This window comes from Gobius niger, assembly GCF_951799975.1.
Source record: "Gobius niger genome assembly, chromosome: 18".
Classification (NCBI taxonomy): Eukaryota; Metazoa; Chordata; class Actinopteri; order Gobiiformes; family Gobiidae; genus Gobius; species Gobius niger.
Window position 1 is genome coordinate 15,082,822 of NC_136869.1, and position 23,875 is coordinate 15,106,696.

Here is a 23,875-nt window from a genome sequence, read left to right on the forward strand (position 1 = left end):
TGGCCAACGTGGGCACTTTGAATATCTTAAACAACACTCTTCTCACTGGACTTTTTCCATTTCTTTGTTTGTTTTGGAGACGTGGCTCAACAACAATGACCTGAACGGTGCCCATTCGACAGACTTTTGTAGGAAAAGGTGTCTCAGAGGGAAAAGCCCACTCCTCTGACAGCCCCTTTAGTTCTGCCACCAGAGAGAAGACAGTGGAGTCTCGATCCGTGCCAGGTCCAACTAACTGAAGTACAGCTTCATCTACAAGGCTGTCAGGTCGCTGAACTCTCCCCTCCCCTTTCTCTTGTTGCTACGTTTTGTTCCTGTACAATGGTAATGTTTTAGGATTTGAGAGTAGGGCTGTAGAGTTGGGTACCGCTAAAACATTTTCTCGATACTTTGACGAGACTTGGTTTTCGATACCGATACCTGAACGATCGTCTAGAACCAGCAACCAGAACAATAATCATGTATTCCATTACAGACAATTCCTCTAAAATATATTTATTTGAGCTGAAACAACCAATGTGTTTAGTTTAGAGTAGTAATCATGTTGTTTATTAGTTCTACATTCTGCTCCTCTGTCTGCTATAAACATATCTTGGCGAAAGAGCTTATTGCACTAAACATCGCAGCAAACAGCCTGTGGGACTTACCGTGCGGTTGGTGCAGATGGGGGTGAAGGCGTTGGTCCCACAGGTAAACAGCCTGTTCCCATTCACCAGCAACACCCTGATGTAGTTCTGGCACTCCTCCTACACAACAAAAAAACACACACGTCTTCATTAGCACTTAGCATTAGCCATCATCGACTATCGACAGGCAGCGGCACTCGTCCCGCTCTCTAGATTATGCATCGGGTCGATAAACGAGAACAAACACCAGGCGACTGCGGGAGGGCTATACAAGTCGTGGGCAAGACTGACACAGCCCAATCAAAGGTAATACTCAGACAGCTTAGCCCAGTCACACCTTAATTCAGCTGGGACGGCTGTGAAGAGGAGTGTAGTGTGGCTAAATGCGGCGGGCGTGGGAGAGAATCACTCAGGATCAGTCGGGAAAATTGCCTGTGCTTTGTTGACTGGTCAAAAAGTCCAATCAAAAAGTCTACTCTTTCAATCAGAACCCATTTCAATCATTTCAATCCACTTTTGGGCAAATGATCTTGAAGTGTTCACAGCCACATGTTCGCAGAGGTGGGCTAACCGCGATGGATTGACTTAACAAATGGCTTAACCAACTCTTCCATGACTTCACCGTGGCAATGGGTTTTTGAAACTTTCATTTGAAACATGAGGAGGTATTTTATTTCACGGATTTTAGTATGTGTGATGCGGCTGATGATTCGCCATTATATTAAGACACTAAATCACAATGTAAGTGTACTGTAGAAATGCCAGCCAACACACACCGCCCCGTCTGCTGCATGTTCCGTCGAGGCCATCCGTGGTCAGGGGGAGAATTTAGCGCCTTGTAAAGCCGCTTTTGTGGGAGACACTTGAGGTGTCCGGGACAACGACATTCTCTCAATCCCTCTCAGACCTGATTTAGGACAGCACCCCGGCTCGCACTTGGAGAGGAGCCTTTATTTCCTCCATCAAGACAGACTCATAAACCTGCCTGTGTGTGCTGCTGCAACTCTCCGGCGCAAACAAATCCACAGGCTATATGTACTGCAGCCTGTTTTCCCCAGTGTTTTGGTGGGTAAACAATGCCATTTCTTGATATTTGCCCGGGCTATAATCTTGACTTGTTTATGAAAACTTCCTGACAGACGCCGCACATCAGGACAGTAACGGTGCCGTCGTTATGCTCACACGTCGACGTTAAAAACAAAACGCAGGCAGCAATCAAGGCTCGTCAAGTCATTTTACGCGGCGTTCTGTTTTCCGCCGTGAAAATAAATCGTATCCACAAGAGAGGACTTTGACGTGTTTACAAAGAACGCAATCACTTAAGGTACATTTGCTCGCGGGATGGTGAAAACTGCATTTTTGCACAGACTTAGACGATGACTATTGATCATGGCTCTAAATCGCAAAAGCTTATTTTAAAAAATGGAAGGCTGACATTTTGTTGACTATTTAACTAAACTTAACTTAAAGCAGAACTAACATTTTTACCTTAATAAATCCCATCCCATTATCATAAAATGTTAATGGGATGATTGGGGGGGGCCTTTCATCGCTCCCTGGCGTCTTTAACCAGAAAACTACCCTTGCAACTTTCCCTGCCTCCGACCAGGCAGCCCCAATACACAGTAATGGAAAACAGCTCCCTTGTTGCTCTCAGTTGTTTACAAAATCACTTTTGGCAGGTAAGTCCTGACTGTATTCTGTCTACAGCTTTCGATTTGTTGATGAACATTTTGCAAAACGTCGGTATTTGTTTTATCACGACCAGAAGAAGCTAACAGGCTAAAGGGCAAAGCTAACTGCGGGCTAGCGCCACTTTAGCAGTGTTTACAGCCTAGTTTGAGCAGAAAACAATATCTTCATTGTGTAATTGGGTTGTGGCACAATGTACAATATCCCTCTCTCTCTTTGTCTTTTCTTGCGTACTATTTACTCTCACAGGCAATGAGTAAAAAAACTTAACATGCCATGACTGCTGAAGTTCCGCTTGTGGCCTCCAGGGGCAAAAGTTATTTAGTTCTGTTTTTTTTCATTGAGGACACATTTCGATTGCTTCCAAGGTCCATCGGCAAAGATGTGTATGGGAATAGAGTTCTGGCTTCTGTGCCAAGATTTCAGACATTCCTGGCACATTTCATAACAATAAATCAATGGCGAGCCTCAAATCTAAAATACTGATTCGGTCAGATTAAAGCACTTGGACTCTTCAGTGTAGGAGATGCATCTGACTCAGCAGTTGTAATGGAGCTGTTCTATAGCCATTTTCCATTTTCTATATTGTCTTTATCTCATGCACAGTTGTTCAAAATGGCAGACTTCTATGTTAGCTTTCCAAACTGCCCAGATCCTATTTATGCCATTACATAGAATTTTGGGGGGCCAGTACCTGCACTAGCCCTGGATAAAACAATACCTACCCTTTGTCCCCCAGTCAGAGCATTGCAACAATGTGGTGGGTGGTTAAGTTGGGGTATAGTGTGAAGCTTGTATAGGGAGTAACATAAAACATGTGTATTCCGGTGCTCTGTCGACTGCACAAATGTCTTCATATTTTTTGGGTGGATTTCTTATGGGCTGGATCACATACAGAACAATACCAGACTACTGCCTTGACTCAGAGGGCAGAGCCGTATAGCCTGTAATTCACTGCAGCTATCTTGAAGCAGGCCCGGCCCGCGCTTGTGTCTTATATTACAGGGCTCTAACCAGCTTTCACAGCAAGATAAATACACAGAGGCAAATACAGATGAGGGCAGGGCAGTTCACCTACGAGTCAAGTTCAGCTGCTAACCATCTGTCTCTTAGGAGGGCTCACCGCAGAAAGAAAACATTTGCACACAAATAGAACGCTGCAAAAACAATAGTCTCCGCGGAAGCACGACTAAGAAGCTGCGGTTGCAAATATACACATAATTGAGAGAACTGTGAGATCTACTGTGGCGCGCGAAGGGATTGGGTTTATATGAAAATGCAAACAAAAGAAATAGGCCTTTAGTCCACAGTTTTAAAGATACAGTGCCAAGACGAAATGAGAGACTTTCAGTTAAGGGTATTTGACACATTTAATTAGTTGAATTAATTTGGTAAATAAAGCCTTGGGCGGTTGAAGCGAAATAAACAGTTTTCAAATCCAAATCTACAATGATCGTGCCCATGCCCACACCTCATCATTGCACTGTATACTTTAGTTTTGATCCCCGTTCCCTGAATTGCATTGGTGACATAACATTCATTTCCTTTATCTCTCTCCCCCCCCCTTGAGTTTACGAGCACATTTTTTCGGGCTACGTGTCTGTGTCTGGGTGATCTTGGCCCGGGACGACTCAGGCACAAACAGACAAAGCAGATTTTAACCTGATGTAAACTTGAACTCCACCAACCTCGTGTATCAAAATTATACGGCAAAAATAATGGGGAAGAAGCTCAATTATGGATGTACTAATTAAAATCTCACACCAAGAAAGATTTGGCACCTATCAAACCTTCACAGTCTGCAGCAAAAGTGATAATTAACACTGCTTGAGTCGCACAGATTAGATGTTATTGTAAAGTTTGGTTAATGCGCCACTTGTTAAGAGTCCCAGCATCCCAGCATCCATAGCACATTGTCTTTCACGAACCTGACCGAGAAAATGCCTGAAATCTGTTGGTAGCTTTGTCAAACGTTTCTCTCCTATTCAAATGTGCTGAAGTATTATGGTGCATCATTCCTATCTCCAGTTCTCTTTGACTTGGCGGTCCAAAAAGCACGAGGCGTGGATGGATTCGAGAGTGTCCAAAGACGCCGGCGCCCTTGTTTTTCTCCCGTTTCCCGCGGTGACAAGTGCCTGATAAAGTAATACTCCGCAGATCCTCCTCCATCACTTAAACTCACCTCTGATTTGCCGCGGCTGAAGCAGGCTCCTTTGGTGAACTCGTCGCAGTGCCACTCAGCCTCCTGCAGACACACACAGACAGTCTATTGAGACAAAACTGGCATGAGAAACACGGAGGAGCTTGTCACAGTTGACGCAGCTAATAAAAATGCTCTCAAGATGCCGAACAAACAATAACGGACTCTGCTGTGGTGGCGCCGTGCCCAATCTATCAAGTTCATTTGAAGTTTGGGCTCGGTGCTGGGGTAGGTTGAAAAACGCAAGAACTGCTGTGCTGAATGTTGAACTGAAAAAATGATGCCCTAAGGGTTGGGTCGCAGCGCACATGGTGGCCACTATAACAGCCTGAATGTTGAGATCCATTCCCAACTGTGTAATAAAGCCTATGCGAGAAACACACAAGTTGCTACTTTTGATTGTTAAACTACACACACACACACAAGCCGTTTCAAAGCTCCCATAAACAACATTTCAATAATTGCAGCTGATGGTGGCACAGCGGGTGGCCACGAACTGGGTCAGTGTTTCAAAGATAAGATAAGATAGAGCTTTATTGATCTCACAATGGAGAAATTCACTTGTTACATCAGCTCTCAAGAAAGACTCACGGGGTGAAAATAGACAGGAGAATGTGCAAACAAAAACAGAACAGGGTAATGTGCAAGCAAGGAATAGTAACTACAGGTATGTTCTATACAATGGACACAATAACAAAAAGTCAACAATGGCAGTGCAAAGTCTACAGTTTACAGGTGATTGATAAATTGATGATACATATAGATACTGATAAAGAGGTTATTGCGCGTGGTTTTGCATAACAGTCATTGCACATGAGTCACTTTACAGCAGGGTTGTACAGTCTGAGAGCAGTGGGGATGAAGGACCAGCTGCACAGCTCCTCTACAGTCCCGTGCAGTGGGTGGGAGGTGTTGTACATGACCTCCATAAACCTCCCATGTTATTGTGTCTTTTGGCAAGGGCAGGTTTCAGAGGGAAATGAGGATGGGCACAATATCAACACAGATCCAGTGCTCACTGGGTATCAATACTGGATGACAAGCTTCATAATAAAATCACGGCAAAAACAGAATACAATCCCGCTGTTGTTCGATCGATCAAATTGTTCTCGTCTTTATGTTACTTTTTATTTTTTTATTTTAATCTTCTTTATGCATGCCCTCATAGCCTTATAGTTTTAAAGTTTTTATAGCTTATTTTTGTCTAAATTCGGTGTTATGTGTTTTATGTTGCACGATCGTACCGAGAAAAAATCCTAGTTTGTGAACCTGTTCCCAAACAATGGAAATAAACACTATTCTGATTCTGATACAACACTGGTTTGTGCCAAAACACAGAGCTCTTGCACTGACCTTCACATAAGGTGACAGGAGTAACAAGTTTGCACATGAATAGTACAAAATAACCAGTTTAAAGCAGCACTAAGTAACTCATGCCCCTAGAGGCCATAAGCACCACGTTTTTTTACTCATTAATTGTCCGTGAGAGTAAATACTACGCTGACAGAAAAGACAAAGGGAGAGAGGGATATTGTACATCCAATTACACCATTTTTTTCACTCAAACTTGGCTGTAAATACTGTCTAAGTGGCGCTAGCCCGCAGTTAGTTTACCCGTTAGCCTGATTCCATTAGTGTGTACGGGTGACTCATACCCGGTGGCAGCTAAGTTGCAATTGTGGTTTTCTGGCCAGAGACACCAGGGGGAGATGAAAGACCCCCCAACCATTAACACGTGTATTACTCCCAGATGGACTACGGAAAGGATTTATCAAGGTAAACAAGTTACTTAGTACTGCTTTGAGTAACATTTACATTGCCTGAAATGCTTTTACCAAATCGCATGACCAGTATTGGTGTCCGTATTAACGGAAATGACCCCAAAGTGCAACAATTCCAAAAACTATGGAATCTCCCATCACTAGTCGGAAATGCATCTCGGTGCAATTTTTCTTTCTGAAATAAATATGAACATTGCTCATAGCATAAGCACGAAATAATTACATGTGGAATCATAACGAGACCATTCCTACAGCAGTTTGACTTGTGTAAAGTCATAAATAGATAAGAAAATAATTACATCTCCACGTATAACTGTACATAAAGGTCTCAAGTTAATAAAGCATGCTACAGACAGACGCAGAATCCAATTAAGGTGTGCACCAAGCGGAGACCTGCAGATCCAAGTGGCAACCGCAAACGCCACGGTGATTTATGTGCAAGAGAGAGAGAGACATCTTAAGACAGAGGATCCCCTGAGCAGCACGTCGACATGATTTACATGTGCGGGGCGAACACCGGGACGTCTTGTGCATTTTACAAACGGCTAGGACAGAAACAAGATGAATCCTCTGAGGTTTTGAGACTGGCCTGGTCCAATTTCATCCATTTAATTTGAGTGCGACCCCTGGGAGAGCGCTCTCATTGATAAAAGTTGGCTATTCTTGAAATGAGCGTTGGCCTCCAGACAGTGGCGAGGCCGTGTAGGCAGGAGCGTACAGTGCAGAGGCGACATTCGGAAATTAGTCGCGAGTGCCACCGGAGCTGAAGGCAGACAGAGAGGAGTAGACTTATGACAGACAAAAAAAAAAAAAGTGAGTGGCGCGATGATGCAAATGAAGAAAAAGTCACGTAAGGGCGAAGAAGAATGTTTTCAAGTTCACCGCAATCTGCATTCAAAGACGTTTTTCTCGAGTGGAATTGTTGGAATAGGTGGAGCGGGTTAAGTGTCAGTATACAGCGATGTAAAACAATGTAGTTCCAAGGACAGCTTTTCTGTGTAAGTTGAAATTATACTCAGAAACATTTGCTGGGTTTCAAGGCAAAAGGATACAGATAACTCATTTAGTTTACAATCTAATTCAACATAATAACAAAAAACAAAAGAAATCAATCTCGGCTCATAGGACCTTTACTGCTTCAGTCTTATTTTCAAAAGCCCTTTTCACTTCAGGCTCATACAGTATACTGTAGTAGTAGTTGCTTGGATAGACCTTTCTCATTAAACATGCAATTAACCTCCGAGATTAATTACACAGACTTGAACAGAAGGTGTTTCTTCCTGTTAAGGACATACAGTCGACGCAGCGGCTTTTGGATAGTGAGTAAATCAATAAACAATATCTAAACATCATCTTTATGCCACTGACTTATGTATGTAGCTGCTAAATTCCACCGTAGCATCGCGATTTTCCATGGCTGAGCGGGGATAAAAACAGTAAAGCCCCTTGATGCGGAGGAGAACCGCTCTTATATCTTCCTTCTGCAGGAATTCTGTGCGTTTCGTGGCGAGGACTAAGCTCAGCACCTCAGCAGCCTTTGGGGAGCGCAGACTACCCCTGTACCTATACCATCCACACAACAGCGGGAGGTGGCTTATACTGTGGCATTATTCGGAGAGGATAAGAAATGTATTAATAGGAGCTGACTTACATTTCTCTCTCTCTTCTTGTGTGTGTGTGTGTGTGCCAGTTCACATTCCAGGCCGGGGGAGGCTATTCTTGGGGCGAGTCACCGCAGACACAAACCACATAGATCAGCAGCAGCAGCAGCAGCAGCAGCAGCACTCCTAAAGGCTGCGCACCAAGCATCTCGCCGTGGGTGCTCTTAAGTGCTTTCACTAATCGCAAGGGGGGCGGGCTAAAACCTGCTAATGGCCGATAGACTGACTCCCGTAAGAGCAGTGTAAAAATCAATCATAGTTCATGGGGAAATTACAACGAGGCTTCTTTTTTAAATGGGCCAAAGTGGTTGCTTTTATTTTTAGTCAAGTTTATCAAAGCATTTTACATGTATGCAGTGTTTTAGATAGCATTTTGAGAGATGGAGTTTCTTGAGGAAGCAAAAGCATTGACACTTTGATTTCTGTAAAATGTGGCTGGATGGACGACCAATTTTATTCCTCTACCCATCCATCTTCTTCTGCTTTGTCCAGCAAATTTCCATGACAAGGGAAAACTTTATACTGTTGTAATGGACCTCAACAGAAGAGCATCTACTGTGGTCGGACTTCACAAAAGTAATAATTTATGTCTCCTTCAGCCATGTTCGGTTGACCTCTTAGCCCCAACCTGAACCGAAGCACATTTTCTACAGTTTGGCTTAGCCTGACAGCTCCTTGAAAAAAATAAAATAAAAAAAGAGCAGCAAAAGAGCAACAAAAACTGCGATACAAAAGTGACCCAAAAAAAGCAACAATATTCCAACAAAAGAGTGACAAAAAAAGCCACAAAAGACCAACAGAAAAGTGCCAAAAATATGACAAAAACTCTGACGAAAAAGCAAAGGGAAAAAAAAGTACAAAAGGTTATGGCAACACAGCAAGAATGCAAGGAAAAAAATCCAAAAGCCCAACTAGAGAAAAGGCCCTCAGAGCTGGGGTACCTGATTTTTCCTGCACAAACTGTGGCATTTCTCTATTTGGCCTAAACTCGTCTCTAGCTCTCACAATACCTCCTGCATGTCTGAATTGTTCAAGCAAATTGTTTATGTGCACGTTTGCGTTTATAGCTGGTGTACAGCTTTAAAATGAATGTCACTGATTTAGATTCTACTTCAATCTTCTATCGCTTAATAAAAAAAAACATAGGTAAAGACCATGCAACAAGTAGGGCTGGGATGATCCACTTTTGTCACGATCCGATACGAATCACGATACCCAGGGGCCGATACAATACCTATTGCGATGCAGTAAGCAATTATAGCTACATAGACGCATCTCTGGAATCGCCCACATATAGAGTTCGGGAATGTCTACAGTTACCATGGAGATCGGCCATCTTTGCAGCTGTTAGCATACATTTCCATTGACTAACATTAGCTAAAAACAGTTTATAAAGTGGAGAAAATAGCCATGGAACACCTCCGTTGGCTGCTGATTTACTGCTGGTAAATACATCTAACTCACTGTGGTGTCCAAGTGTTTTAATGTGAACAATAACTCCAGTATTTTAACTTCTAAAATCTCCCTTAGTTTACAATTGCTGCTAATCCCATAATGCTTAGCGATATGACGTCACATTCCCGAACTCTATATGGTCATGGAAACAATTGAGAAAAATCGAAACTTTCTTTAATTATTCAAAAACGACTTTAACAAATGCTGAATTATGAATGTAGTTTTCTACTAAATAAAGATATGAAGAGGAGAGGACTTGATGCTTCATGTTAGCATCAGGCTAATGCTAACAGTTAGCTAGCGCTACCTACAACTGCAGTTTTTTTCACTTCTACAGAACAATCTGCTGTAAACAAATATCCATATGGACCCGATTTAGACTTGACTTTATTTATGTGTGGTAAATAAGTTCATTCGACTTTCCCCCTTGGCGGAGCCACGCCCCCTTCTATGACGAGATGCCGTCTGTATCGATAACAAGTGATATGTTTACCTTAAAATGTGTGGAGCACGAAGTATTGCGATCCAAGTCCGATCCGATATTTTGTCCCAGCCCTAGTAACAAGGTCTGTTTTTTTTTGCCGTTTAGAACATACATTGTGGTAGTAAAACAAATTTACAAAAAGTCAAGTACCCCAGCTTTAAGGCGGTGATTAAGAGGTTAAAGAATTTCTTAGTTATTTGAGACAGTGGAGACTATTTGAAAGGAGAAAGTGACACTATGCAGGGAGCATCACTTCATGACATCAGCAGGTGGGGGTGAGTATTTTGAGCTCTCCAGACAGAGACAGGCTGAATATGCGTGACTTCTCAAACATGCGTGAAACTAAAGACAATTTCAGGTGTGCTTTACATGAGGGGACAACTTCATAACTTGAATAGTCCACAGATTATTTTAGCTCAACACTGATCCTTTAAATGCAGTCGTAAAGGGTGCATGACAGTGTGGGTAGTAGCGCGTTGGCTTCACTGAATACTCCAACTCATGGCCTGATGTGACTTCTCTGCGCCAAATGAACAGAATCACAGCCACGCCAGCGCGAGCGTCATTAAGGAACATTAAAAGCCCATTAACATGCTATTGTTCAGGCACACTGATCCCAAGATGAAGCCGAGTGAAATACGTTGCGAGCATATCTGTTATAATCTGTCTCTGCCTCACAGGGACAAAGGATCACAAGACGTTTTTCTTCTTCTTTTTTTTTTCTTCCTTGGCATGACAGACACAGTCAAATGGCGGCACAAAGGTCAGCAGAACAGAGATGAAGCGAGCGCAGTGATGACAGGACATGTAAGTAAACCGCTCCCTGTCATAAAAGGTAGATGATTTGCTTTGACAGAAGAAGAATAAACATAGGTAACAAAAAAATGGTTGGAAACTGGAAGTAAATGCGCAGATAAGTGGAAATATTTCCTCACAACCAGTTTGCTTATGAGGATATCTTATAAATTAATTCATCTCACATATTAGAAATTCCCTTTATTTCGCATTCAGGGCAGCCTAGAATAACCCGAAATTGTCTCCTTAAAACAGCATTTGCATTGTTCCACCCATCTTCGCCCACTAAGTTTATACCACAGCGTCTTTGAGCGTTGGGCGATGTTAACTCGTCAAGAGTGCCGGTGATCCGCACTTCACAAGTCGACAAAGCAAAATCACAACATTTAAATGGCTTAATTGTACGTGAGTATGCAGTTAAAGGTTGCTGCGGCGGAGGCTTAGTGCAACACGGCGCGACCTCTGCCTACTAATGGGCTTCTATCTCGAGATAAGCCACTCTGTTCCGGCCGCGTTAACAGCACTATGAGAGCCTTTGTCGGGGAGTGAGGTGGGTGCCGTCGAGATACCACTGTGGGCTTGTACAGTGATAGGCGGTGTGTGTGGGGGGTGTGGGGTGGGGGGGATCAGCTCCTCAGACAAAACAACAGCGTACATACCGGGGCCGAACAAGAGACACAGTGTAGGCCCCCTCGTCATTGCGATGGAGGCGCGTGGGTCTGCATTCTTAATAACTTGATATTGAGAGTGTTTTGCATAAAGAGGACTCAGAGCACATTCTTTCTGCTGACAGCTGTCTAAGAACGGACTGGCTCCACGGTGTGAGAGCAGCGGGGGAATATTTAATCTCTTTTATGAATTTCTGATATTATCTTTTGATGTACTGGCACAATATTTACTATTCACACTACGGGCCCGCTGATGTAAGAGCCTGAAACATTTGCGCTCAAAATTGGTCTAGATGTCGGGCCTAAGCGAATGGTCGTAGCCGTAATAACCTCGTAAAAGATTATGTAGTGGTGGATGGGGCTGTTCCAGTGCGGCGCTTTCACTTAATAGAAACCCCAATCCAAACAAGGGATAATATTACAGACCTATCTTAATCCCAGGACGCTGTATATTCCATGCATTTAAATAGCCACGTTAGCCATGTCTAGCATTGAATTAGCAATGCTTCTTAAGGAGGACACTTTCCATTCTCTCATCATTATGAAAGCTAATTGACTGCAGGACAAGATGTAATTGGAAGAGACAAGAGAGATACTTAACTTTTTTTTTTTTTTTAAATATAACACCTACTTATCATCTTTCTGAAAGGAGTTAATGAGTTACAGAATGTGAAACCTACAATATGTTAAAACATTTAAAAGTTATTCAAGGTATTGTTACGCTTATGGAAGTATATAAATGGTTCCTCAAACAGCCGTGAAAACAGGTAAAAGTGTGACTGAATATTAACAACTTCCCACAAATCTACTGCTACTTCTAATCTTTATTTACTAGTACTGCAACACATACAATTACTACTGAAAACATACTTTTCACCATGGGTCGATAATGGCTCAGAGCCGGTCGTTCAATCATTAAGGCTGGTGATTCGACACCAGCTCCGACAGGTGCAGATTGTGTCCTCAGGCAAGACACTTCATCCACAGCCTGAAGGAATGTAGTATGTGAGTGAAAGGTTTATGTCAGAGAGGCTGATGGTGCGGATTGACATCAGTCTACCCCAGGGCAGCGGTGGCTACAATAGTAGCACCACCAAGTGTGGAATTAATAAATAATGACTACAGTGCAGCACTTTGAGAACCTTGTAATACAGGCTTGTAAGTCAATAAGTAAGTAACTAAGTGCTTTATTTATTTGTCATTGTGCAAGCGTAAATAGTGTTCAGGAGTTAGTCCTGAGCCGTGGCGACTGAGCCACGCCGCCACTGTGGGTCAACCTCCAGCATGTTTTTGGAGGTGGAGGAAACTGTAGCTCCTCTTATCCTCTGAAATGGGTTAGTCCCTGTTTCAGAGTGTGGTGTCCTGCACTGGTCAGCTCCTTGACTTCCTTGCTCTTCCTGGACAGCTCCCTCCACTCCACCACAGTCTTTCACCATCTTCTGGGAAGAGCTTAGCAGTTCATCTGTTTTATTCTCCAGTGAACATCCATTAGCCAGAACAATAGAAGGCATGTGTGGCTTAGCTGTGAGTCTCGCCTGGATAGCTCCTCGTTTGTCCCTTTTTTTGTTTCCTGTAGCTCCTCTTGTGACCCCTCCACTGTGTTGCAGGTGTGGGGGCTCTTGGTATTTGTATTTGTATTAGTATTACCATACCTTGAACCATATGGATAATATTTGTTGTACTACTAGGATACTGTTAGCACTAGTGTTTCACATACTTGACAGAAATAGCAAGCAAGCAAAAACTAAATATTTCAGAAGATTTCATCAGTTACTAAATTTTAACTTTTGAATATCCCTACATACCTCTGCACTGAGCTATAAAACAGCAAATCTGAACAAAGTGGATCCGATTAAGCTTTTAAGGAAAAAGGATGTGCTTTCATTGATCCCCTTACCGTATGGTCTTGTTTTCTATTGCCTTCCTGCTGTACTCACAAACAATGCACTGATTCTCCTCATCCTCGGATTCATCGACCGGCCGTGTTTCAAGCTATTGTCAGCATCCTGCTTCGATTTACCAAAAGAACAAGACACTGAACTCCCTGCATTGACAGTACATTACATGCTCGCAGCCTCGCTACAAAAGGCAGGTAGCGTTATGCATTGAGTGAGCTTAGCTATTCAGAAACCAAAGCAACTCATTGTGAAGGCGAACACAATGGACATAGAAGTCAAGTCCTTCGTGGCCTTTGGAAAGTTTGTGAGTAGAAAGAGGAGGCATGCACGGCCCAAGGTTGGCATATGTTAAGACCGAAGTGAGTGAGAGACACAAAGAGTAGAAGGTCAGATCCAACAGATGTGAAGAAGAAAGGAAATTCACCTTGTAGTTTTAAGTGTGTGATTTATTTATTCGTAGGACTATACAAACGCTACAAACTTCAGAAACGTTATACTGCGGGTCTATGCACAAAGGCATAACATTGCTTTGATAAAAAGGAAAATAACCTTGTTGATTTTGATGGCCACTATAGGAATATGCACGTGCAGTCTGTCAGTCATCCAGTCAGGATAAGATGTTGAGGAAGAAAGTGTTGAGTCTTTCATCCAAGAAGCTTTGTCAATTCATAAGTCAAACTGATAGGAGAGCTGAGAACTGTCTGGTCCAAGAGATGAGCCCCTGCTGCACTTCACATATGATGGAAAACTGTTGTCTGAATAAACAAAGCAAAACATGTCGGAAGTCAATTATCATCTAGTTCATATCCTGGGGCTCTGATGAACATAATGTCAACTAAATTGTTGAAAGAAATCACATTCAAATGTTTTTTTGTCTATGTTATGTTTTATTCCAGCAACTTTATACACCTCAAGCCAACTTTCCACAATATAGTTTTTTTTAATATACATAAAATGATGGCAAAGTGTTGTGTAAGCGAGTGCCAAAAAAAGTTATTGTTTCCGCGAGTGCTTGTCGCTGTAGAGTTTTAAGCAGCCGTCAGAGAAAAGCCAGGAGAAATGTGGCCACCTTTTGTTCTTGACAGCGTTTTCCACATCAGTGAAGATGAGGCTAGAGGTTGACAGTGAGAGTTAGACCTCTTCAAGCTGTTGAGATGCTGGGGAGGGGGGGGAATAAAAAAAGATATTTCTCTCCAATCAAGGCGGTGTGAAGGGCAGACTCCTAGCTCAAACTTCGGCTTCTATTGCTATTTAGCTGGCGCGCGTGGAGCACGTAATGTGAGATTTTCCTCTCGGAGACCTGCCTTTCTTGTAAACAGCTTTTAAGACAACCTTTATATCTCTAAGTGACTGTGAACCCTTTCTTCTTGAGGGGGTTTATTGAAGACCAAATCCGTGGAGTGGCCTCAAAAAGACACAGCGGCCAATGAAAGTGTAAAAGTCCTCAAAGGGCTTAACGCGTCTGCCCTTCTCGCCGCGCAACTTCTGATGTTCCTCTATTTTTCATTACCTCAGAGCAAGAAGGGCATTTACTGAGGAGATTATGGTTACTGGCTTCAGCCCGTATCGATCTCCGTGTCTCAACTCGATAGCAGGGCAATAGACTGGGCAAGCCCGCCATGTTTGGCTGTTACTTACTCCCTAAACCCCCAGTAATACAAAGCTCAGACCACCAGTTCATTGTAAGACTAGCAGAATGCACAGAAACAACGGGCAGAAAATATGATCCACCATACAGGGGTTTCTTACTTTATGCAACATTAAAAATACTGGTTTCATAACAGTAAATCTACCATTTTTAACCCCCACCTGCACAGTTTCACCCACATCTATATTGGCCAGTGTAATGCCTCATTTGAAAGCTAAGACCTATAAAGTTCATCTAATGTGATCAAGCAACAAAAATGTGACCAAAACATGTCAAGAAAGAAAAAAAAAGCTTAGATTAGTGGCCAATAGTCATCTGCAAGCTCTCCAGTCCAGAAGCAGAACTGGAGAAAATGTGCTCTGTTAAGGCGGGGATTAAGAGGTCAAAGTATATGTTTTAGGGAACTAAAATGCTAAAATTACATTGTTTGAATTTCCCCTCATCAAATACATACCCTGAGTTTTCACCTGAAGAAGTCCGTAGCTAAGGACATAGTTTTAGCAGTTTGCTTCATTCACACAGTTTTGAGTAATCCTGCAGAGGGCGTTCCAAGCCACATAGGAGCTCCCCAAAAGAGTCTTTTCTCATCTAGTGCATTATTCATCCCCTCCTGGAACTTGAGCGCCCAAATGATCCTGGGAGCTCTGTTGTCGGAGGCTTCGTGCCCCTGGTAGGGTCTCCCAGGGCAAACAGGTCCTAGGTGACTGGTCAGACAAAGAGCGGTTCAGAAGCCCCTCATGAGAGACCAACAGGCCTGGTTAGAACCATGAGGCCGTCCTTCTGTGGAGCCACCACCTGCAGGAGGAGCCATAGGGACTGGTGCAATGTGATTTGGGCAGCTCCAACCAGCTGCCCCCACAAAAATGGTAGATAATGGATGGATGTATTATTCATGCACACACAATTGATGCTAAAACATACAAAGCTGTGTTATAAGCCATTAAACATGATACCCCCTCTTCAAGTTTGATTTAAATTCATTATTTAGTCGTTCTACACAATGGTGCTTATCCCCATCTTAGCATAGTCAATCTTTTTGTAATTCATAGTCTATAAGCCAGTCATACCTTACCACAGTCTGCTCCGTTCTGCAGTCTGCCATGCAAGAACAAGTCAGTGCCACTGGGAATTATCTGACAGGACTGAGCTTAGGGAAAGGGTGAAATCACAAAGACAAGCGTAGGTGTAGCTTTTAGCTTGTTTTCCCGCTGTTAAGAGGACGCAATTCGTTTGAGCACCATTGCAACCCACAGAGAACAGCCGATGGTACTCAAACTGCCTTTGTCGCACTTGGCGCTATCTGAGTCCCTGACAGAGCATTTGACCAATCACAAATATCAGCACTAGAAGTAAAAGGGCCAAAAATAAATAAATGTATTTATCGTTTCAAATACCGAACGTACATGTTTTCGGTCTTTTCTTTTCAGCACAGACGTCAATCAGAATGACCCTGTTTATTTCCATTCAAACACTTGCATATCTCAACATTGAATATAGGAAAGTTTGTCCTTGTCTTTCATAAATTAAATGAATGTCAACATCAATAACAGCATGCACCTGAGGTTATTAGCACAGTGTTTTTACATGTCACTGAAACTTGAGCGCAGACATCCAAATCAAATCACAAATTAATGTTTCATCGTGGTTAAAAAGGATTTGATGTGAGGGATGGAATGGGGTCACTTTAGCCTTGGTCTTGCCTGATGCTAAGCAAGGGACTTTAAACACAGGTCCCCTTTAAATTGGCCCAAGATCCAGCAAGGGATTATACTGAGGCCTCATGAGGGAAGACATGCTGGAGATGAGCGTTTGATTGTAGCTGCTGGAATCTCTTGTTCTTCTGGGGGCAATAGCAGGCGAACCGTGGGTCGGAATAAGAAGAGAACAGAAGATTGGGCTCTCCGAATGCTCATTGAACATCTTTTAAAAGCATGTGTGTCCCAGTAAGGCTCCACAAAAGAATAGCGCCGCACGCACACCCTCATTCAGCACCCTAGGGGGTATTGCCAGCTTTCTTCTCCACGTCTATGCTGCTTCCCAATCCTTTTGTTTGCTACATCGTCCTTTCGCTCAAATTCCAAGAGCTTTTGTCTCATTTCCTATTCCAGATTTGTATCAAGGCGATCCCTCCAGAGCGCACTTTGTTACGCTCTCCATGCACTTTTTCTGATCGTTTTTTTTTCAGGGTGTAAATGGCAAACAACAATGATCAAAGAATTCTCGCTAGTACAACCTAGAGACAGGTCCTTGATGTGCGTCTGCTAATTGTGTGGCCAGAAATTGTTTTGCTCAGTGGGGTGTAGTGCACGCTTGACACATACAAACAGAAAAGAAATATTGGCACCAATCTGAAAGACAGCCTGTGGTAGATAGAAGATAGTTGGTGTTAATAATACACTGAGAAAGTAACTCGCGTTGGAAAGTCCATTCTGAATAATAACTACCGTGTATTCACATCCTGCACTTGTTGACTCGTGGCCAATCGACAGAGTTGACCTATCCACAAATCCTGCATTCAGAATGTGGAGACAGAAATAATTCTGTATTTCCAATTATTTTAGGACGCAGCCTCAAAACAATATGATTTTGGATAACTGGTTAACACTTCGTTTTGAGCACACAAATATGATTCACTAAATGAAATTGTGTTGGATTAAGAAAACACGTAAGTGTGATTTGACAAAATGTTTGCTTGCAAAAACAGGAAAAAAAACACCAATTTGGTTTGATACAAGAGTTAATGAACAGTTGAATTGATGTGTTTTTTATTAAGGACATGTAGTATGAATAAGATATATAATAGGATTTTCTGTCCCTTATTTTAAATACATAGAGATGAAGTTGCACAAAGTTCCACTGTCAGAACTTCCACCAAACATGTCAGTGACACGAAACGTCCTCTACACCAGTGTTTCCCAACCAATGGTACGGGGACCCGAGGGGGTACATGAGAAAAGTTGCTTTTAATAAGGTTTTTCAGTAGAAATTTTGAATGTCAATAAATCAGAGCTTAGTAGACTCATTTTCTAAATAATTTGCTACAGTCTCCAGGCAAGAGGTACTTTTATTAGAAAGGAAAGACTCAAGGGGCCATGTGAGACAAAAAACACAACTGAGACAAAGCAACTTTTGCTGTGGGTAATTAAAATAAAGCATTTAAATAAGGACCAAATGTTTTGAACCTCATATTTTGCTGCCTGTAGTCCAAGCAGAACAGCAACATACAAATACATATTGATCCCTTTGTCACACAGGGTGTCTAAAGGTAATCACTGAAACTGTAATGCAAACTTATAGCACCATGCTTTAGGATAAGATAGACAAGAAAGGAAAAAAAAAAAAAAAAATTTGTGGGAAATTTGTCTTGGGCTATTCACCCATGCTGCAGCCAAAAATCAATACACATATACAACATAAATCAAATATAAACATACATTAAACAGACCCGACCCATTCTATAAGAGTACAGTAAAAGAGAATGTCCATTAACCATTGTTCATACAGGTATCAAAGTTCATCTTTGTGTAGATTTCTTCAACAGCCTGATTAAAGCCACTAATTGAAAATGAAAACAAAAATGAAAGCTCCACATGCGTGTTTCAAATGCCAAGGATTCAGCACAAGCAGTTTGCATGCTTTACAGAATCACCGTCGGAAAACGCACAAACATGTTGTGACGCGTGACGCCAAATCGCTTTACTGTAACTGATTGGAGCAGCAGGAGACTGCGACTGACACTGCTTTTTGTGGTTTTCTGAATTTGTCTGCGTATTATAAACCCTGACTTAGACGGAGCCGACTCACCTGGATAAGAGTCAGGTCCTCCAGGTTCAGTCTGAAGAGGTGATTTCTGAAATACAAGAAAAACAACGTCATACTGAGTGACTGGGGCCGTTCCGTCGGAGCGACAGGAGACTTGGGCTACAGAGCTTTTGAGTTTAAGTACGACTGAGGAGTGAGTTGGAAAAAAGGTCATGTAAAGCATACGGTAAATGAAGCAAAAGTACTGTAAATGATTCGTATGCAGTCTCCATAGGGTCTTACGTTTAAAACCTCCACAAACATGTCCTGCAACTGATTTGTAACGGATTTCAAATTGGGCCATACTATTTCTGAGTTGTATCATATTACTTTCATACACACATGATTGGAACAACGCGTCCCATTTTTGAGATGTAGTTGACAAGAGTTGTTTTTTTTGCGAACGCTGAGAGTAAAATCGTGCCCTTTCTTCTCTATTTTTATCTGGAAAAAGGTGAAGCTGTGAGTAAAAACATTTAAACCTCCTACACACCTCGGATGAATCCTGAACACACTCATAAGACTCTATATGAGCTATGAAGAGGAGAGCCTTTGTAATCTTATCTCCTGCCGTTTCACCTGTCTGAGACGCCGGTATGGGGGAATGTATAGCAAGAGAGTATTAGACTGAAAGAAAATCAAAGCCTCGCTGCAGACAAAGCTTACTCTAATAGGTCCTTATCGCAAAACGCCTGAAGCATTTCACATTCGGGAGGCACAAACAAAGTAGTTTCGGTGGCTGCAGCAACTTTTCTGGAATAAACATCCCCTCAGAGAAATGGCGCATTATTGTTATTAACAATATGTCAAGCTACTCTATGATTATATACAATTACTTTGAATTAGAGCGCATAGAAGCTGCAATTAAATGTTTATGGAGAAAAATGCACCCTCGTGAAACTGGTCTATTATATTATTTGACCATTATGTGACGGTAGCACAAACACAATCGCTTTGAAATATGGTGCAAAGTAAAAAGAATAAAATAATGGTCTGAAGATGTCGAAAACCATATTTTATTCTCAGTGTCTGGGGAGAGGGAAGTGTGAGTATTTTCTGTTGCTTCTGTTTTCACATGGGTAGATGGAGGAACATAATAAAACTGTAAAACAACTGCTTCACCACTTCTCAAAACCTGTAAAAGTAAACACCGTATTTTCCGTACTATAAGTCGCACTTTTTGTCACAGTTTGGCTGGGGGTGCGACTTATACTCAGGTGCGACTTATATCTTAAAATATATAATTTCACATGTTCCTTATTTTCACAGCCGCTAGAGGGTGCTCTAGGCTGGTGTACCAGTATCTGCTACTCTGAACACAAAACCCACAAAAAGAAAATCATATTCTGAAGATTACAAGCTGCAAGTAGTGAAATATGTAGCCGAATCGAGCAGCAGAAAGGAAGTTTGGAGTGAGTGAGAAACTTGTGAGGGACTGGTGAAAAGCGGAGGTAACTCTTACTGCAATGAAGAAAATAAAAAAAGCTAATCACAGGCTAAAAAGTAGATGGCCACAGCTAGAGGAACGAGTTCGCAAATGGGTGCTTGAACAACGTCAACGGAGCACTAGGGTGGCTGATGCGACTTATACTCCGGAGCGACTTATATACTGTATGCATTATTATGCATTGTTTGTCTGGTGCGACTTATTCTCTGGAGCGACTTCTATAGGTTTTTTTCTTCTTCATTATGCATTGTTTAGCTGGTGCGACTTATACTTCGGAGCAACTTATAGTTAGGAAAATATGGTAGTGCAGCAGGTAAAGCTATTAATATTGATAAGTGTTTGTAACTTTCAAGTTCTGATTTTTCTGACCTTGGAGCGCTCCCTCCAATTTGCTTTTGTTGTTTCAAAGTAAGATTTCATATTCCACTCTTGTTAAATTTCACTTTCAGACTCAATTTCTCAAGGAAAGGTGGAAAAGTAACTCTAACTTCAGCTTTTTTTTTCTTCACTTTTTAAACTCTTCCCTTGTTAACCACTTGCTCACCTCTCCACCTTTCCTCTCCTCGGACTCCGCTCTGGGAGAGTGACTCTGGGCCTGCCTGCGTAAGGCTCTGCCCCTCTGTTTTACTGTATTGATATCTGCATCGATCGCTCCTTAGCTCCATTATCTCTCATGCTTCAGACACGGCCATTGAATCACTTCGCCTTTCACACTTGAGTCATTGCCATCGCGGGCTGACAATCTAACTAAATGTCTTATTTGATTTTCAGAGTGCTGCAAATACCAAGCGCTGATGGGATTACCTGAATGCTTTTGTGCAATTTCAATTGAGTTAGATTTTACAACACCTAGAAAGTGCCACCGAAAATACCTACGCTTTCTGTCTGATTAGCCTTTCCCTTTTTCTAGAGCCAAAGATGCGTTAGGAAATTCCCCGTGGGTTTCCTGTTTGTCTCCCTCCTTCTCCAGCTCCACTGTTATCTCCTGTTCGCTTTGTAGCGCTCCGTTCTATCGACAGCCCGGCCATTAGAGAACAGTGCCGAATAGTCTTCACACGGGAAGGAGCCGGTGTGCACATCCATACCTCTCACTCAAGAGCCCATGAAGGATGCACTTAAAGGTAAAGAGAAGTCGACGCTCTTTTGAAATGCAGCCGCGCGAAACAAAACAAAGTCAAGAGCATGAAAGACACAGCTGACAGAACCCAAAAGAAACCGGCGGGGCTAAAGAAACTGTAATTTTTGTGTGTGTCTGTCTGTGAAAAATATTGTTTTTGTGAAAGTAATCATTGTCTTCTGCGAGATTACCATCATGACAAAGCAGCAGGGCAAAATCCATGAATATAATAAACAGTGAAATACGAAAATAATCGTAATTTTACTGAACTGGGGGTCGGACAAAAGGGTTTAGTCGAAGTAGACATTCAGAGCAATGTGCCCGCCTCAGTGTCATGAGTTCAAGTCTTTGCTCCGGCAATTTGCTGCTTGTCTCTCTCTCCAAGTTCAAGCCCATTTCACGTCATACTGTCTAGTAAAATCTGCGGGTCTAAAACATCTTGTAGTATGCATTTTTCTTTTTAGATTTTGAGAAATTGAAAAGCAAAATCTACCGCTACTGCAATACCTTCTTTTTCCATAGTTTTAAGCTCTTCACCCCCACCTCAAATCTATAAGCTTCTTCTAAAAAGCGTCAAAATAGCAACGAAAATGAGAAGAAAACGCAACAAAAGAGCGACCAAAGCATGATTAAAAAGTGATGAAAAGAGCGACAAAGAAGCAACAAAAATGTGCTGGAAAAGTAACAATAATACAACAAAAAAGTGACAAAAACATGACAAAAAAGTGACGAAAATGTGATGAAAACATGACAAAACGTGAAGAAAGTGACAAAAAATGACAACAACAAAAAACCTATGAAAACGATCAGAGAAAAGGCGGGGGGGGGGGGGGTAAGAGGTTAATCAGATCACTACAACTTCTACTACTAATTTTTACATAAACTTAACTTAAAGAGTCATAACTTCAACTCTACAAATTGTTACACATTACACATTGTTTAGTACAAGAATGCAGCGGCGTCATAAAAAGCAATGAAAATGATCTTACCGTGCGCCCACAATCAGCTCGTTCTGTCCGGGGTCAAAGGTCAGCTGGGAGTAGTCCACCGTCCCCTCGGCCCTGAAGCGCGCGTACCACGGCTCCATTTCTGCCAATCACACGACAGGACACAGCACCGTTAGCCAATCACGGGAGGAGTATTTACGACAGAGGATGACAGCTGCTCATGAATTAACTGTGTTCAAGACGGCCGTAAATTCCACGCGGGACGTTTCCAATGACCCCTTTAAAAAGTGAAATTTACGACCAAGTCTGGCAGGTCTGGTTCACTGCCACACTGACACAGGGATTAACCTATTTACTATATGGGCAGGATTAGGATTTTTTTCCCACATTATCAGCTAAACTCTTCAGAAGTCGGGGCAGTTCTTCACATCTGCTCTCGTGCTCCAGTAAAGATATTGCTTCTGTATAAAATATGGCACAGCTCATGCAGTTTTCACCTTTGTGTCTTCACCTCTGTTTACACTGATGGAAACTGACTCTTTTGTCAATCACATAAACAAAACTCAAGTCCAAAAGTAGCCCCGCTCCAGAGACAGTCTGTGACATCTTATCCACTTCATGCCTGTTGTCATGGCGCCCGGGCCATTAACCCCATGACCAATCGAATCACAGGGTCTCCGCTGGAGCCCTGCCTGTCTGCAGTCTGGACACCCGATAGCATGAGTTACCCCGGGTCAATCCATCTTCCAGTCCATCACTTGTCACGCCCTTGTAACCATTTTAGTTGAAAAGGATACATTCAAACTGCTTTAGTGGGGGGAAAAAAACACACAGTTTGGGACTCCTCCAACACTGCAGATCTTCAGGAGTGTTTCCAGTGTGAGAAATATGTGTATACCGCATTGAGTTGCCTTGTGTACGAAATGCGCGGTATAAATAAAGTTGCCTTGCCTTGCCTTGCCTTTTACTTTTACCTCCTACTTTTAAACCTGATATTTTCCTGTTTTCAAATCAATTTCCCTTGTAGTATAGTATGTTTGAAGATGTTTGCGTGCAATGTGTAGAAGTAGATGAAGTAGATGTACTTTCTGTAAACCTAACCCTTCCATGACTGACAATTTAACCTACCATCTTTCAGTTTGCAAAAGAGAAAATCTGTGCTGAACCTTCATTAACAGAAATATCTGCACTTTGCAAAATATCGTCTATCAAATGGTCTGTGACAGCACAAGAGCCGAAATTGCTAATGAAATTAATGACAGCTATTGCTTTAGAAAAAAAGTTTAGGGTTTACATGAGCACAGCACTTTGTACATAATAGCAGGTGCTCATCATGCTATACCTGACCCATGTATTGTGAAGCTGTTTTCCATTTATGGGAAGTGTCTGAACACTGTGGATTGTTACAAATAACTTGCAAAGGCTGAATTTTATAGAGTGGTTGCTGCAGTCCTTTCATTCATCACTATCTTTGTGAGCTATTTCTGAACTTAATACATCACGGCCTTTCTTTTTTATAAATTTACCGGGGAGCTTTCCATCAGGCCTGCAAAAGCGGGAGAGGACTATAGAAAATCCCCCTCGAAACACATTATCAGTGACTTGAAGCACACCTGTCAGCCACTGTTTCATGTGAAAGCATGCCTCTCTCCACA

General features: G+C 42.2%; 1 protein-coding gene across 2 annotated transcripts in view; it reads right to left on the bottom strand.

Moving 5' to 3' along the window:
• sema5a (sema domain, seven thrombospondin repeats (type 1 and type 1-like), transmembrane domain (TM) and short cytoplasmic domain, (semaphorin) 5A) overlaps positions 1-23,875 on the bottom strand; it is a 174,403-nt gene that overhangs the window by 90,562 nt on the left and 59,966 nt on the right. For both annotated transcript variants that reach the window (XR_013793838.1, XM_079575795.1), the window contains exons 3-6: positions 22,263-22,362; positions 18,713-18,758; positions 4,501-4,563; positions 648-746 (exon numbers count right to left, since the gene is read on the bottom strand). Coding sequence is in view for 1 of the 2 variants with exons in the window: in XM_079575795.1 (XP_079431921.1) it covers positions 648-746; positions 4,501-4,563; positions 18,713-18,758; positions 22,263-22,362 (308 nt within the window). In the remaining variant the exon portion in view is untranslated. The remainder of the gene's footprint in view (positions 1-647; positions 747-4,500; positions 4,564-18,712; positions 18,759-22,262; positions 22,363-23,875) is intronic.